At 38.4% G+C, this 16,821-nt stretch overlaps 3 protein-coding genes and 2 non-coding genes across 5 annotated transcripts; 4 read left to right on the forward strand and 1 right to left on the reverse strand.

The window, feature by feature from the left end:
- The first annotated feature begins 2,457 nt into the window (after nt 1-2,457).
- Nucleotides 2,458-4,601, forward strand: LOC140795970 (cation/calcium exchanger 1-like). The gene is made up of 2 exons (XM_073148803.1): nt 2,458-3,265; nt 3,358-4,601. Exons 1-2 carry the CDS (start codon nt 2,602-2,604, stop codon nt 4,398-4,400), a joined length of 1,707 nt encoding a protein of 568 aa, XP_073004904.1. The 5' UTR covers nt 2,458-2,601; the 3' UTR covers nt 4,401-4,601.
- A 4,030-nt stretch (nt 4,602-8,631) lies between these two features.
- Nucleotides 8,632-11,132, forward strand: LOC140795980 (glucan endo-1,3-beta-glucosidase 8-like). Its single transcript, XM_073148812.1, has 2 exons — nt 8,632-9,325; nt 9,690-11,132. The coding sequence occupies exons 1-2, from the start codon at nt 8,997-8,999 to the stop codon at nt 10,804-10,806; spliced, it is 1,446 nt and encodes a 481-aa protein (XP_073004913.1). The 5' UTR covers nt 8,632-8,996; the 3' UTR covers nt 10,807-11,132.
- An 801-nt stretch (nt 11,133-11,933) lies between these two features.
- LOC140796047 (protein SINE1-like) lies at nt 11,934-15,364 on the reverse strand. Its single transcript, XM_073148885.1, has 3 exons — nt 15,134-15,364; nt 12,993-14,314; nt 11,934-12,563 (listed from the first exon to the last, which is right to left on the reverse strand). Exons 2-3 carry the CDS (start codon nt 14,304-14,306, stop codon nt 12,045-12,047), a joined length of 1,833 nt encoding a protein of 610 aa, XP_073004986.1. The 5' UTR covers nt 14,307-14,314; nt 15,134-15,364; the 3' UTR covers nt 11,934-12,044.
- A 224-nt stretch (nt 15,365-15,588) lies between these two features.
- LOC140797090 (small nucleolar RNA R12) lies at nt 15,589-15,669 on the forward strand. The gene has a single exon (XR_012110582.1). It is a non-coding gene; the product is annotated as a small nucleolar RNA R12 (small nucleolar RNA).
- A 138-nt stretch (nt 15,670-15,807) lies between these two features.
- Nucleotides 15,808-15,894, forward strand: LOC140797097 (small nucleolar RNA SNORD24). Its single transcript, XR_012110589.1, has one exon. It is a non-coding gene; the product is annotated as a small nucleolar RNA SNORD24 (small nucleolar RNA).
- The last annotated feature ends 927 nt before the right edge of the window (nt 15,895-16,821 follow it).

Consider the following 16,821-nt stretch of genomic DNA (forward strand, 5'->3'; position numbering starts at 1 on the left):
ACAAGGCAGTCAAAACCATTGCAAGAAGAAGAACCTCCTTTCTGGAGAAGTTGAATTTACAAGGACAACCCTGCCACTAATCAAAAGTAATTTAGGGGACCATCTCGATAATCGCCTCTTAATTTTGCTGCCAATCCTAAATAGAAAGTTCATTTGCCTTGTATAAATGGTAGTCTCAGATATCTGATCGAAAGCGAAGCTGCCAAGGAACAATCAAAAGTATTAAGGATCCAAGAGCAACGAGGTTTCTAGAAATTGATCTTGAACTTTAAGATAGATTCAAATAAAAAGGAGAATAAACCTTTAGATTCCTTCAAGAATAATATGATGTTGTTGCCAATTGTTTCTTCTATCTCCCCTTAGCATCTTTTTCTCTTTTTTTTTTTTTCTCATAATCTTTCTTCCTATCTTCTTTTTTTCTATTTTTACTTCTTTCTCTTCTTTGTCCTCCGTCTCTTCATCTTTCGTGCTAGGGCTCTCCTCTCCGTTGCCACCTTCCATTTTCTTTCAACGTCGCCCCTCTGTATCTTCACTGCTCCCCTCCTCTCCATCGCCACTACCTCTACTATCTATCAATGCCGAGCTATACAGCTCGCTGCTGGACTTATAGTGATCTAGGTTTGCCATTTTCGATATCTTTTCTCTATTTTATGTAGATTTACTTTTTGGCCGACCCAAATCCATAATGGTCATAACGAAATATTGAAAGCTAAGTCTTTTATATCATTGTAGCTATTTTGGGCGATATTTTTTATTTTATTCTATGTGCCCTTTGAGCTCGATGCAATGTATATTCTTATCGTGCCATTTTTATTTTTATATTAGGCTTGTAAACATCTATGAATGATATATGTCACAGGCTTTGTCTAAAAAAATAAAAGAAAAAAGATTCCTCAGCCGCAATTATTTTTAAAAGATACCTCACCTGATAATATCCCATTTGATAAGTAAGCCTTATGATTTACTTATGTTAGACCAAGATAATAATAATAATAATTAGCAGCCATAAAACTATCCAAAATACTTCTTCCTTTGGCGAAAGCCTATTGATTAGGAAGGATAAAGAATCCATAAAGAACACAAGCCTATTTGCAAGGAACTTTTTATATTACAACTTCTTGTTCTGAGAATCAGATCAAAAGAAGTCACTCTCCTGTACACAGTTTAAACTTCAGCATCTATAGCATATTATCTCAGGAAATTACACCTATGCTAAACGTTAGAAGGGAAGTTTTGAAATATAAAAAGCATAATCCATGGAGTAATATGCAACAAGTAGGACTAATGCAGGACATATATGTTGAAATATAACGATATTTATAATGGCTATGCTCCTCATGTTATCTATTAGGGTTTTTCTAGCATATATATTATTTCAAAATTTTCTTATTCCTGCGCAGAAAATTCAATGTTTTTGTGTGGACTACCTTGTGGTTATTTTTTGATACCTCAAGTTAAAAGGTTAGTAATTTTGCAGACAAAAAAATAAAAATATGATAGATATTTTTAGAATTAATTACACTTAAATCTCTGAACTATTATCGTTTGTTGTTGTAATATATAGATCTTCTGAACTATTGAAAATGTATCAAATAGCCTTAGATTTTTGTTGAAAAATCACGTGAATAGCTATACGATATATTTTTAATTATACTTTAGTGAGAAAAAAGATAAAATTTAATTTATCTTACCCTCTTTTGGGGGTATCTTAATTCTTTAATTTTTTTCATCATAAAAAAAATATTCAGAGAAATTATTCGGAGAATAATATAGGTCAGGAGTATAATTATAATTATCCTATATTTTTAACAGAAAGCACTATATATAAATATCAAATTTAGAAAGATATAAACTGAATAAATTATTTCAGAAGGTTTGCATGAAAGGAGAAACCCTATTTATTATTGGTCAACCGGTTGAGAGTATTTTGGATTCATCGTATATTTTTAAAACTTTGGCCTATTGAGATATGATCCTTTATATAAAAGAGTTAGTTATGTTATCTTATGGTACTAGTATTCTTGGGATTTGGGAAATTTCGTGGAAATGTCTTCCTCCAGAATGTTCTGAACGTTTAAAAAAATGGTCCATACGACATGACATGTGAACCAGGCCATCCACTTCTATTCACCCTTAAATTTTCGAATCGCCTCTCTTCACACACCAAACACCGGAAACCACCAACCACGTACATTATTTCTCTCAGACCCACCAATTGTTTAACAAAACAACGGTATTTGATGGACGCCGCTGGGCAGCTAATCCTCCAGTAGTTTGGAATAGCCTTACTACGCCATTAACGGAACCGGATCCTCTGTATCCCTGGGCTGCAGGAAGGATTTGACGGCCATTCAGAGTCCGCCAAGTAGAGAAGGACGTCCCTTTTCTTTTTTCACACTCAACAAACGAGCCTATATAATGGTGAGGAATCCAAAGCAATCCAACTCCTCTCATACTTGTCACCTCAAAGGCCGGCGTAGATCGAGCAAAGCCCATGTCGTCTTGGATCGAAACACTTCTTCTTCTGAGCCTTTCTCCACCCATGTCTTGGATCGAACACTTGTTCTAAGCCTCTTTGTGCATGCCAGTTTGATCGATCAAATGGCTTTCACTCTCTCGAGCAAGCTCAAAGCCTTCATAAACGCATCGTTCCTTCTCTTGTGCTTCTTCTTAACATCTCACATCCGTTCTCCGACCACTTCGATCCATCTCACGTCTAGCCTTCAAACTCCTAGAGGGTTTGGTTGCATTGAGCTGCACAAGCTCAAAGAGCACCACGAGAAGTGCCACTACTTGCAAACTCACATCCCTTGCGTCTCCCAAGGATATGTTAACTATCTCAGAGTCTTCTACTGCCTCTGTGGGAGTTACCCTCCGATAGGATACGCATTCCTAGTTATGTGGCTTTTGGTGTTGTTTTATTTGTTAGGTAACACTGCTTCCCAGTACTTTTGCTCCTCGGTTGAGAGCCTCTCGCGGCTGCTCAACCTCTCCCCCACCATCGCCGGCGTCACGCTGTTATCGCTCGGCAACGGCTCGCCGGATGTGTTCGCGAGCATCGTCTCGTTCCGTGCGGGCTCGGGCGAGGTCGGGCTCTGCAGCGTGCTGGGCGGCGCGTTCTTCGTCTCGTGCGTCGTCGTTGGAATCATTAACATATGCGCCAGCTCGTTATCGCATGTTATTCGCGTCGACCGGTCGAGCTTCGTTCGCGACGTCTGCTTCTTCGTCGTCGTGCTCTCGTCCCTTCTCGTGATACTTATCGTCGGTATGATTTGCCGCTCTCAAGCCAATAATAACTCTAATAAAAGTTTTTAAGCTGGTAAAAAATGATAATCTTATTTTTATATATTCTAACAGGAAGGGTCAACATATGGGGCGCCATGGCATTCACATCCCTCTACTTCGTCTACGTCTCCATCGTCTCCGCGACGCACTTCTGCAGGGAGAAGTACGACCACATGCTCGTGCCGATGCTCGACGGCACCAAGGACGACCTCCACACTCCTATCTCGCTCGAAAAAGAAATGAGCTCAGAAGGGAAAGAAGAAGAAGAGGAAGAAGATAACTCGCAGCCGCCGCCGTCGCCGACGTACGTCAGGCTTACGACGATGATGCCGTACTACTTCCGATGGTTCCTCTACCTCATAGACATGCCTCTATACCTCCCAAGGAGGCTAACAATTCCAGATGTCTCAGAGGAGAGGTGGTCAAGGCCATTCGCAGTGGCTTCAGCTACACTTGCACCGGTCCTAATCGCAACCCTTTGGAACTCAAAGAAAGGAGTGCTGGGCTCCAAAGAAGGCTTGACCATCTACCTGTACGCAAGCCTGGTTGGGTTCGTGTTGGGTCTCTTCGCACTTCACACGACCCTAAAAACGAACCCACCGAAGAAGTTCTTGTTCCCATGGCTAGCAGGAGGGTTCTTGATGAGCGTCCTGTGGACATACATCATAGCGGAGGAGCTGGTTGGGCTGTTGGTCTCCATGGGCTACGTCTTTGGAATAAGCCCTGCCATTCTAGGGTTGACCGTGCTTGCATGGGGGAACTCCATTGGGGACCTAATCGCAAATGTCGCCATGGCCATGAATGGTGGCCAGGATGGGGCCCAGATTGCAATCTCAGGATGCTATGCTGGGCCCATCTTTAACACGTTAGCTGGGTTAGGGTTGTCTCTGGTGGTCTCAGCTTGGGCTGTGCACCCTAATCCCTTTGTGATCCCAGTGGGCCCAGCCCTGTTTGAGATTGTGGGGTTTATGATAGGTGGGCTGTTGTGGGCCCTCGTTATTTTGCCGAGGAAGGACATGAAGTTGGATAAGATGCTGGGAGTTGGGCTCCTCGCTATCTACTTTTGCTTTCTCACCCTCAGACTCTCTCAGAGCATTGGGTTGGTGCATCTCTGAAGGCTGTTCCTGTACTACTTCTTTTTTTTTTTTCTTTTCTTTTCTTTTTTTCTTTCTTTTTTTCCTCTGCAAATGCTAGAAGAGGTAGATTGATTGCTAGTAGTGGAAAGTGGGTTTTTTTTCTTTTCTCCAAAAAGAAAAACTCACCCCCGGTTTATGTAAAGGGGTAATTTGCAGCAACAAGAAAATTATCTTTTTTTCGATCTGTGATCTAAGGTCAACAATCTTTTCTTCTCCATTGATCATTTAGACCGCTAAAGGGAACAAAATAAAAAACTATAAGCTTTTTTTTTTCTCTCCGTATTTCTTCTCTTTTTCTATGACAAAAAAGAAAAACATTCTCTTTTCTAAAATTCCATACTATATGCTTATTATTATTGCGTTTATTTGTTACGCATTATGTTGTGACATGAACTCTTAGTATTTATTAAAAATATAAATAAGAAATAGGTTTTATGAACTATGATATAATGGAAAAAGATGGGAAGAAATTGAGAGAGGAGGGAGGACAGAGCACTCGCATTTAATGTGATGGGTTTCACTGGAACTCGTATCCAACCAAGTTGGAGATAAAGATCGATTTGCAATAAAGCTGGTGGATCCCATTTGGACATGTGTCGAATATAAGCGAGATGTGATGTTTTGGGGGGAAAGCTAGGAGAAAAGTGAGCAATTAGATTAAAAATCTAATAACTTATACATTACGTATCCAACCAAGTTGGAGATAAAGATCGATTTGCAATAAAGCCGGTGGATCCCATTTGGACATGTGTCGAATATAAGCGAGATGTGATGTTTTGGGGGGAAAGCTAGGAGAAAAGTGAGCAATTAGATTAAAAATCTAATAACTTATACATTACATATAGTCTATATTAATATACACTAACTTCTTTAGCCTCTAAAATCCAGCACTTATATAAATTACGTTCCACTTCCAAAATGCTAGTGGATGTTAGCACCGTATATTAAACTAAAAACTTAAACGGTTTAATAAGAAACCAATAATGACTATTATAACTTTAACAAATCAGTATCATTCTTCAAACTCATTATATTAATAGGTTAGACTGGCTTTTGTGAAAGCTAAACGCCGTCCAGGTTTGAAATTTTTTCATGCATCCTTATGAACTTTCCGGCAACCAGTTTCCCTGAAAAATAAAGAGGTTTATTATGTTTTTCGATCACAATCTGAAGTCAGAACTGACCGGTTTGGCAGCTTTTGCCTCTTCTATGTTGTCATAGAATCGTGGAAAAACAAATAGAATCAACAAAACTACATGCATGAGAAGACAATATGCTTAGGCTTTTTGAGAGAAGCTATGTTTAGCTTTTGGCTTACACTTTTTATGGTGCTCATGTTATCCTTTTTTTTTCCTCTTGCTTTCTTTCTTTCTTTCTTTCTCTTATTTTGTTTTGTTATCCTCCTCCTGGAGCTCTACACGGAATCATACGACGCTTTCAATTAAATTCTGGGCTCGTCTCCGTGATGCCCATGCAAAGCCTTTTAGCTGCTGTCCCTCGTAGCTACCGAACTTTTCTAGCAGCAGCACCCAACAACCCTCGCACAGTTCTCCGGCTCCAGTTGGTACAGGAGAAGAAAGTTCAATTCAATTTGGAGTTGAAGAGCATGAGGAAAAGATTACACTGGAAAATGACAAGAGGTTTTGGAAATTAGCTCTCCAGATTCCATCACTGTTCGCTGCTAGTACTTGCCTTACTGTTTGTCTATATGATCTGTTCCTGTTATTGGAGGGAAGGAACTCCGAAAGCTTCGCCTGGTCGGACAGTCGTCAGAGCAGCAGCATCGATCTTTCTTGGCCTTTCGACGAGTATCCTCTCTCTCTCTCTCTCTCTCTCTCTCTCTCTCTCTCTCTCTCTCTCTCTCTCTCTCTCTCTGCCTTCATTTTTAATGTCAGCTAACTTTTACAGAACGCCTTTTTTTCTTCTCTAATTTGGAGGGATTAGTTTGTTTTTAAGAACTCTTTCGAACGAATGGACGTCGGTCTCCGGTTTGACTCTCGTCACCGAAAGCGAGTTCCGCTTTCGCTGCTAGTAATTAATGCTGCTTTCGACTCTCAGATATTAACTCTCCCTCACTCTCAGTGGTACCCTTGTTCTCCTACCGTGCGTGCTTACAAATGCTATAAAGAAAAATAAATAACTCATGAAAATAAAAAGTAGTCGTTAGAATAAGTAATATTTTTGGAATAATTTTCTTTCGATAACTTCAGCACCTATGGATTAATTTTTTCTTTTTAAAAAAAAAAATCTACGTATACACTCAGGTTTATATACTAACTAAATTAGATATAAATTAAATTATATAAAAAAAAAAAACTCCGCCACAGGGCGGACCCCCACCCCCCCACCCTTGGGGCTCAATTCCCGAGGCACAGGTGGGGCCCAACACGGGAAATAGTTGACGAAGGTGGTGGGCCCCAGCAGGGTCAGTGACCAGGCGGGTCCCACTTTATCTTTAACACCTTTTTATTCCTGTTTTGCCTTCGTTTCTAACTGTTGCAGTCGCACGGAAAAGGTGTCGCATGGGCGGTCATCGTAACGTCATCTTAGCATTTAGATTGACAAAAGTGGTCCCATAATGATACGGCCTAATCAATACATAGAAATGTAGTAAATTATTGGCGATCGATGTCTCTTATTAAATACTACTAGAGCATATATTCTTTTTAAAAAAAAGTTCCATTGTGAAATTAATCATATAAAAGTTTTACCCATCATCCAAATATATGAAATAAAGTCGAAAATATGGTTTAATTAGTTCTCCGGTTTCATCACTGCCCCTAATGTAAGAACAGAAAAGTGTAACTAAAAGCTCGAATACTTAATTTACATAGTTTAGAAAATAATGGTAAAAAAAAAGAGGAGGAAAAGTTGGCCGTGGATGGAACAGTAGGCGGCAACGGCGGTGGCTGGCTGGACGAGGGGGAGAGAGAGAGAGAGAGTGTGTGACAAAAAGTTCAGAAAAGGAAAATAAAGTGAAGTTTGACTTAATACTGTTCTTTTAAAAGGGCGTTTACTGTGGAAACTTCCCTCAAATTCCAAAGTCCTACAGACTACTTGTGTTCATCCAAACAGTCCCTTAGTTGCAGAGGTGGGTGCTAGGCCTAACAGTTTATTAAATGTACTTCAAAAATGTAGGCCCAAAACCCTACAAGAATGGCCCAATAACTGGCCCAAGAAGCTAAGAAAGAAGCAAGAAGAAATGGGTCAGTTGCATGACATAAAAGATTGAAACCTCTCTCATCTAACTAGAAATGCCTCTCTATCTACCAAGAGGATTGAGGAGAGGTGGCCTAAATTCAGATAGAAGGTAAACAGTCTATTTGTTTGGTGGATCAGTGGAAAAAAAAATATATATATATATATATATTCAATTTCGATCTGCAGATTAATTAAATATAAGAGTGAAGTAAACTTAGACATAACCATCATGATAAATACAGTTTATTTTTTTAAATAACAAGATGGTTATTATTATTAGAGAATAAAAATAAATTAAACGAGAAGATAGAAGATTACATGCGTTTTTCTTGTTAAATTAAGTTTTCTGCTCGTCAGTCAATTGCTACCTGTACGGTGGTTACTGAAATAATTAGAGGTAAATATGTTTTATTTCTCTATCACAACATGCACCAGAATTTTCTTGTAATCTTGAAACTTTCTACAGGACCAAATGGTTCTTTAATAATGAGCCGTTCTAATCATACTTTAAATTATACAACAAATTTCCAAAGATCCAACTATTTTTCTAATAATTATTCAAATTACTTCCTCAATAGTTCGTTCACATGATGTGGACCTAATAGCGAAGGGGATATTTCTGTCAAAGGAACAATAAAACGGTCACATTTTTCAAATGCAGATCTAACCGTCACTCTTTCCCTCTAACGGCACGTGCTATTCAGACATTAAATGCCCTGGATCTTCGAATTAATAACAAATACGCCCTCGAGGCCCTCGAGTCGTGCCATGGACTACCCATTCCCCCCCGCCCCAAATGTCGGCTGCTGTAAGATCTCGACAACGCTTGCCACGTCATATTCAGCTCCCTAGATCTCCTTAAATGACAAAACTAACCCCGACAAATAATTAAATTTAATAACATGCATCACATTGCGATCCTCTCTGCCCATGCCTTATCTGAGGAGGAAAAGGGGCAGAGGAAGGCCGCAAAGCTCTATAATACCCTATCCTGCCGAGCCTTTTTGCTATCCTTTTTTCACTTTCTTCCTTTCGTTCTTACAACTACTATCTGCATGAGAAAACCGTGTTTTTGAACTGGGTTTTGCTTAAGATCTAGCTTCCATTTTCAACAATCTAAAGAAAAAAAAAATCAGAGCATTTTTGGTGTTTCCTTACTTTATTCGTGTAAAAAGGTCGGATTTTTCTTGGTGAATCTCATCTCTTCTCATCTGGGTCATCCTCCATTCATGCCTTTGTCTTGGTCATAGAGATAATAGGCAGTTGAATAATCCCCTATTATTCTCCAGCTGAATCTTTTCCAGGTTTTCTCCTACATCCTATAAAAAAGATCCCAGTTTTGCGCTCCTTGGAGGTGATCTTTAACCGCAATACATGGGCAAGCTTAGATGGGTGATATGGGTATTCCTACTTGGTCTCTCCTATTCCATGGTTGAAGGGCTTGGGATGAACTGGGGAACAATGGCGACTCACCCTTTGCAACCTAAAATAGTAGTTCAGCTCCTCAAGGACAATGGGATCAAGAAGGTCAAGTTGTTCGATCCCGACACCGCAACCATGAGGGCTTTGGCTGGGAGTGGCATCGAAGTCATGATTGCTATTCCTAACAATATGTTAGCTAAGATGAATGATTACGACGCGGCGAAGAAGTGGGTCGATAAGAACGTCACTCGCTACAACTTCGATGGAGGAGTTACCATTAAGTAAGTCTGAAGCTCTTAATGGCTGAACTGATGAATTGAGTTGCAGAAATTTATTTCCTTCTATCTTTGTCAGATTTGATAGTTATGTTCTGCAAGTTTTAGAAAGTCTATACTTGTTTGATGTTAATAGATTGATCTAAATGTGATGAATCTACCACAATGAAGCTAGAATTTTCAAAAGATTGAACTCTTGATCAGACCGACCGATGATTGTAACATTGAATTCTTTCGGATACTGTAGATGATATATTGCAACTGAAACAAGTTAAACAAATTCTTGTGTTTAGTAGCTTCAAATTGACTACAAAATTTCTCCTATAAGCCGCGGATTAAATAACGAGTTCCTTTCTAATGCTTCATGCAGATATGTAGCAGTTGGAAATGAGCCCTTTCTCTCATCTTACAATAATTCATTCCTAAATATCACCTTTCCTGCTCTCCAAAACATACAAAATGCCCTCAATGAGGCAGGAGTGGGTGACACAATAAAGGCTACCGTCCCTCTCAATGCCGATGTGTATAATTCCCCTGTAGACAACCCAGTCCCCTCTGCAGGAAGATTTCGGACAGACATCAATGATCTAATGACTCAGATTGTCCAGTTCCTCAACCAGACCGGCGCGCCCTTCACCGTCAACATATACCCTTTCTTAAGTCTGTATGGGAATGACAACTTCCCCCTGGATTATGCTTTCTTTGATGGTGTGAGCAATCCTATTATCGACAACGGAATTCAGTATACCAATGTGTTCGATGCCAATTTCGACACATTGGTCTCAGCTTTAAAGAGAGTTGGTTTAGGCAATTTACCTATCATTGTCGGAGAGGTCGGTTGGCCAACTGACGGCGACAAACATGCCAAAGCATCCTATGCGCAGAGGTTCTACAGTGGTCTTCTAAAGCGTCTAGCTGCAAACCAAGGGACACCTCTCCGGCCAAACCAGTACATTGAGGTCTATCTCTTTGGCCTAATCGATGAAGACGCGAAAAGCATTGCTCCTGGTAGTTTTGAACGTCACTGGGGGATCTTTAAGTATGATGGGCAGCCAAAGTATCCAATGGATCTCTCAGGTCAGGGACAGAACACCATGCTTGTGGCGGCGAAGGACGTGAAGTATTTGTCGCGAACTTGGTGTGTGTTCAATCCGAATGCGAAAGACACAAGCAAGCTAGGTGGTAACATAGACTTTGCTTGCCAGTATTCTGATTGCACTGCACTTGAATATGGTTCTACATGCAATGGCTTGGATGCCAATGGGAATGCCTCATATGCCTTCAACATGTATTTCCAAGTTCAGAGCCAAGTGGAATCGAGCTGCATCTTTGAAGGTCTTGCTATGGAGACAACACAAGACCCCTCAACAGCAGATTGCAATTTTACCATCCAAATTGCCGCATGGCCATCATCTGCTTCAGCTGTCTTTCTCGCGCCGTTGCTTGCGGTTTTCATGCCGGTATTTTTTGCACTTCTCTTACTCTAGTTGAAGCTACTGTGGAATTCAAGCACGGTGGTTGTTCATTGATTTATTCTTATTAGCCACATAAGTGTGAGATTGTGAGGTAGTTCTATTCTGGTGGATTGAAGAAGACTTCAATATTTGTAAAGGTGGCCTTGCTGAAATTCTACTCCTCTGGGTTTTCTTGGTTTGAGAAGCTACAAATTTTTATCACTAGTTCCTGTGGGCTTCTATTGTATTTGTTGCAATCCCATGTACTATTTATTAATAGAAGTGATAATGGAATGTGCATTGTTGAACTGCACACCAAGGTGGTAGCTGATACTAATAAAGAATATCCTGTTCTGATATTTGGATTGGTTTAAAGAATAGAAGAAAACTCTGTGGGATAAAACTGTTGTATATTATTGCCATATACTAAAATCAATCCAATTCTTGTTGTTCTCTTCAAACTAAATTGACTTGGTCTACATAATATACATCAAGTGAAGCCCGGACATTCGAAATAAAATGTAAAAGCTGGCAAAGTTTGAATGTGGAACTGAAAGACCAACCTGGACTAGTTGTCATGCCTGACATCAATTAATTTTAAACTGATTCTTTTGCTTGTATATTGCTAGGGGTGTAGACTAGCTGAGCTTGAGTAAGCTGGCTTAGTTTTTAATATCAAGTTGGCTCGATTCGGCTTGAGCTATCTTAGTTTTTAAATTTTTTCATTATATATTTACTTTTTAGCTATAATAATATAATCTTTTGAGGATCACGTAAATATAAATATAATTTGTAACTCTTCATTTCCCAACATGAAATTAAATGTCATCCAATTAATTTAAAATTATAATATATTACTATAGATATTTAAATGGAAGATATATTTAAAAAATACATATTGAGCTAATTGAGTCAAGAGTTCTAGCTCGGCCTGGTCAATTAGTATTTCGAGCTAGAAAATCTAGCTCGGCTTAACCTATTTAGAGCTCTGAGCTAAATTTGAGCCAAGCTTTTTTTTATAACCCTAGTTGCAAGTTGTTTATAAAATCAAACTGCGCAGCTACTTCAAAAGCATGGCCCACTTAGTTAGAGAACTTCGAGCCGTATCAAGATGAAAAATGCAACTTGGCCATAGCCATCTTTTTAGTAGTCAAGGCCAATAAAAAAAATGTGAACTTTGCTTCCCATGATTAATAACTATCAGATGTACAGAATATCAGCATGACAACAACAGAGATGGCAAAGAGAGAAAACTCTTTAGAGGCACCAGCTTATGTTGGAACTACATGGAGAGTTCTATCCTCGCCAATCCACAAACTTGACAAGATGATGGCAATAAGCAGGGCACAAAGACAAAAAATGAAACTCGGAGCAGCAATTCTGCATCCAACTCCTTCTGTGTTCATGATTTGGATGTTACTGTCTTTATAAGAAAATCTGCATGAGCCTTTGCAAGCACCATCTGCAAGTAAATTGCCAGCAGATGATGCCATGTCTTCTGTATTGAGGTGAGCTTCTTGAACATGCTGGTGCTCATTCAGCTGCTTCAAGTTTGCAGAGGTCCCTCCTCTGAAATCATGACTGTGATCCTGAGAAAGATGATCTCCACTTAGTGCCATTGCTGAACCTCGTCGAACCTGACTTAAAGCTGGGCTCAGGGACATCCTGCCACACATTCTCTCATGGTTCCAACAGACAGGGTTTTCTGCTGAATTCTGATGATAGCAGAGACACTTCCTTGGAGTTGAGCACATTTTTACATCACCAACAGTAATTTGAGACCTGGATCTCTGTGATACAAGCATTAGCAGCGATATCTTCTAAGTTAACTTTAGTCCAGACAAGTTTGAATTCACAGAACATAAAAATGCAGTGGCATAGTTTTAAAATGCTGCAATTTATTGGTGATAGACATAAATGACTTTGGAAGAAGCCTGCGACAATTTAGAAAGTGATTTCCCCATCTCATCTTAAAAATGACATGCTCACCAAAAAGCACATTGTATTCATGCGCATTGAAAAAAGTGCTCTAGCATCAAGCCCCAACAGACATGGGGATTCATCTCGGTATATTTGTTCTAAAGATTAATAATTTTATCCAAACATTAATGAAGAATAACTATGCTATTGCCTGTGAGAGAGCACAGAATATCAATGCCATCCCGATGCATATCCAAACTCAGGAGGACACTGTTGCAACCAAGGTTACTTTAACGTACCTGAGGTTTTGGAGATGTGACTCTGTTCGTCATGTATGTGATGCTTTCATGGGCATCTTTGCCTGGGTGTTCATTATGTGGCTTAATTAGCTCCAGAGGGACTACTGAATCATGACAACCCGAGCTGGCAGTGAGAAGAAATCCATTATTACTAACCAAAGCATCAATATCTTTATTCAGTTGTCTCAAGTTTCCTTGCCTAGAAAACCGATTGCTACATGGAGACAGCTGCATTGATGATGGGGAATCAGCAAGAGAACCATGGTTGACAAAAGAATCACTTGTATGCAACTCACGAGAAGGAAACTCAGATGATCTAGTTGCACTGAAGCTGGCACTATCTATAGCACTCCATGAAGTCCTCCTATGGCATCTATCATCAAAATTTGATCCTGTGAAGGGACTAGAGATTTCTAACTGATATCGTTTACCTTCAGCTATTACCTGGGCAGTTTCTAATGTTTCCAAAACTGCAGCAGTTACAAATGGCATTTGATTATTCTGACAATTTTCCAGAACATCAACTATGTTGACAATTTCAGAAGATATGCTTCTTGAATCTATGCACTCCATCAAGATTTTGATCATCTGAATGGCTGATAATTGCCTCTGAGAGTTGCTCTCATTAATACCTGAAATCAAAATTTGTAAGCCTGATCTTACTAGAGATCTGGCATAGGGCTCAACCAACATAGGATTTTTCCTCGTTAAAGCTGAAACCAAGCCTAAGTGTGAATTTGTCTGAGTATGCTTCTCCTCAAGAGCTCCTGCAACTTTCACGCAAACCTCATTCACCAATTCATCTGAAGCATATTGCCAGTTCTCAGATTCCACAAGAGCCTTGAGGCAAAAAGCAGCCCCAGATGCCGTATTCTCTTGCATAACCATCAAGCAATCAGCCAGCGGCCTGGAAAGAGATCTAATAATCCTCTTCTTCTCACTGTCTAGTGCCAAAGGATTAATTCCATAACGAGCAATTGCAGCTACCACTTTACAGCAGGACTGATTAAGCGATGGAGACACTTCACTGGAATACATGGTTGCTGTGATTTCTGACATCATGCTGTCAATATGTGGCACAATATTCCGACCATGAACTCTTGCAAGTACTTCTAATAGTGAAATTGTACACTCTTCCAAAGTTGAGCTAGACTCTTTGGTTCCAAAGAGAAAATTTAAAAAGAGAGGAAGGGTATTAGAGTCCAGGTCTTCGATATAAGACTTCAGAGATTTCATTGCTGCCTTGCAGCTCTCTGCATCCCTTCCCATGTTCTCCAGTTCTTTACGAAGCAGTAGGCCAATATTCTCACCCATGATATGCCCTGGAGAGATTGAAGGATCATGAGTTAACACAAATGCAATGGAAAATACGTCTTTTACACATTCGGTGCCACTTGTTCAGCAAAATCCATTTTATGTGGAATAACATCACATATAGACATGATTATTTGATGTATACATGCACTTCAATTCAAGCAAGAGATAATCTATTATTTTTCTTAATAAAAAAATACTCCATTCACTTGAGCATGCAATTTTCAAGATTAAAGCATGCATAGTAAATGCAATTGCATCATTTTAGCACTATTGTATTAGACATTGCTAAAAAAAATGACGAACATGGGGGCAGTCATACATCATTCCGATGTCAATTGTACAGCATATTAATGTCTAAATGATTCAACACATTGATAGATATCACAGATCGTTCATAATTTTCCATGGCAAATAAAATCTCATATTACATGAAATAATTATGTGAGGCATGATAGAAAAAATAACTCTCTAATTCAAGAAGCACAACTGCAATTGATCCATAGAAATATTAACTTCCCAACTGCAATTATCAAAATCTTTGAAACTTTCCCAATTAACCATTTTAGAATATAAATAAATAAAAATCATTCGACAAATAGAGGCTCGAATCCACTTGGCAAAAAGAAAGAACTAAACTTTCCAAGAACGACATTCCGAACAACCTAATAAGACATGGATCCAAAGTATTCACAAGGAAAATCTAATTTTTCTCATTACGATCGATTTATCCACCGGAAAAGCAAAGCAAAGCAAACTCGAAACGCAAATCGGGTTCTTGCTACTTCATAATCTAATACTTCGATGCAAGAAACTAGTAGAAATACCTGAACGCGAGATCAAGAATATTCTTCGTGCCAATTGGGGTAGAACCGTAGAAAAGAGAGATTGGGGTCTGATTTGGATTCGGGAATGGCCGCCAGAATTTAGAAAGGAGGCTCCTTTAGGGTTTTTCAGAAACGGAAAAGGGCTTCGGACAAGTCGAGTGAGATTTCCAATCCGGATACCTTACAACGGAGAGGGGGGCGTTCTGGGATTTGAATTCTTCCGGAAATTTACGGCCATGCCCTCGGCACATCTTATAGGCTTATAGCTTATTATATACCGCGGGACACCAGAACACCAGCCTACCGCCTATATAATAAACCGAGGAGGCACCATAAGAGAGATCGATTAGGGTTTCTTCACCGCCGAACCACAGCTTGTTCTTCGCAGCTCGTGATTTATTCAAAATTTTCGATCTTTTCCTCTCGCTTTTATTTTTCTTCAAATTTTTTGTATGATGTTGGATGATGAAGCAAATCAGACGGATTCCCATTGATTTCTATAAGATGATGTCCTCAACCAGCTACTTCTGACTCATCATGCAATTTTGGGCCTTTTATGGTTCTTTTTGGTGGCATTTTTGCTAGATTTCTTTTATTTGTTTGTAGATTTTTCTCTTTGGTTATGAGGTTATGATCATGTAGGTCGATTGGAAAGCCTAATGAGGATAGCAGTGAACCAATGAGGTGAGATAAGTATTTGCTACTCTTGATTGGTGCTATAGCCTATCTGATGATCACTATCCACCAAGATCTCTGAGGTTTCTGGCACTCTAATTTTTATTAAAATGCACTTTAATCCCGTGTAGTTTATGGAAACTTTGGTTGTGTAATTCTAATTTGTATGAAACTGCCAGTTCTTCTATTAAACTAACAATAAAGACAATTTTCTATTAAAACTTTTAAATAATTTGTCTATTTTGACTCTTACATTTTCACGTTTAAAATTTTTTGCAATGTCTAAAGTGTACAAATAAAAAGACTAAGATTAAAGAAAGGGATTCGGATAAAAATTTAATCGGCTAAATTTTTTTTATTCGATTTGGATACTATGGGATATTCGTTTATTTTATAAATTTTATAAATAATTTATAGTTTTTAGTTTACTTATTTAAATTATAAATATTAATATTTATTACTAATAATATATTATATATTATTTATAGAGATTAATTTTTTTAATTTTATAAATTTTACATATAAAAAAATTATTTATCATAAAACTCTTAATATTTTTATATTAATTATATCCGTTTAAGATTTGATTTTTTATTTAAAAATTATTCGTATTCATTTAATTAGAATATAATTTTAAATTTTATTATATGTTTAATATTCGTATTTTTAGACTAAAAATATGAATTCAGATATGGCTTGAGGAACTAAAAATATGAATTCATATCCGAATATGACCAATCCGTTTTTACCCCTAGATAAAATGAGAATTTTCAATCGTTTAATTTTTCCGTCGTTAGATAATAAAAACATCTTCTCGTGTTGGATTATTAAATAATCAAAATAGTCGCTTGACACTTAGTTTGACAAAAAAGTTGTCACTTTTCACTTCAATAATATAGAGATTGATTTTAGAACATATATATTTTTTTAAATACGAATAAGGTACTGGAAATTTACCGAAATTTATTGTCTGATTGTAAAATGCAAATAAAATTATAACAATTGTTTTAAAT

The sequence above is a fragment of the Typha latifolia genome, chromosome 10 (genome assembly GCF_019914945.1).
Source record: "Typha latifolia isolate L0001 chromosome 10, TyphaL0001v2, whole genome shotgun sequence".
Lineage (NCBI taxonomy): Eukaryota > Viridiplantae > Streptophyta > Magnoliopsida > Poales > Typhaceae > Typha > Typha latifolia.

What these genes read in the sequence shown, in the direction of transcription:
- LOC140795970 (XM_073148803.1), top strand. Translation starts at nt 2,602, where the DNA reads ATGGCTTTCACTCTCTCGAGCAAGCTCAAAGCCTTCATAAACGCATCG. An exon ending in TCTCGTGATACTTATCGTCG is followed by an intron (nt 3,266 to 3,357) that starts GTATGATTTGCC and finishes ATATTCTAACAG; the next exon opens with GAAGGGTCAACATATGGGGC.
- LOC140796047 (XM_073148885.1), bottom strand. Translation starts at nt 14,306, where the DNA reads ATGGGTGAGAATATTGGCCTACTGCTTCGTAAAGAACTGGAGAACATG. An exon ending in TCACATCTCCAAAACCTCAG is followed by an intron (nt 12,564 to 12,992) that starts GTACGTTAAAGT and finishes CTTGTATCACAG; the next exon opens with AGATCCAGGTCTCAAATTAC.
- LOC140795980 (XM_073148812.1), top strand. Translation starts at nt 8,997, where the DNA reads ATGGGCAAGCTTAGATGGGTGATATGGGTATTCCTACTTGGTCTCTCC. An exon ending in GATGGAGGAGTTACCATTAA is followed by an intron (nt 9,326 to 9,689) that starts GTAAGTCTGAAG and finishes TGCTTCATGCAG; the next exon opens with ATATGTAGCAGTTGGAAATG.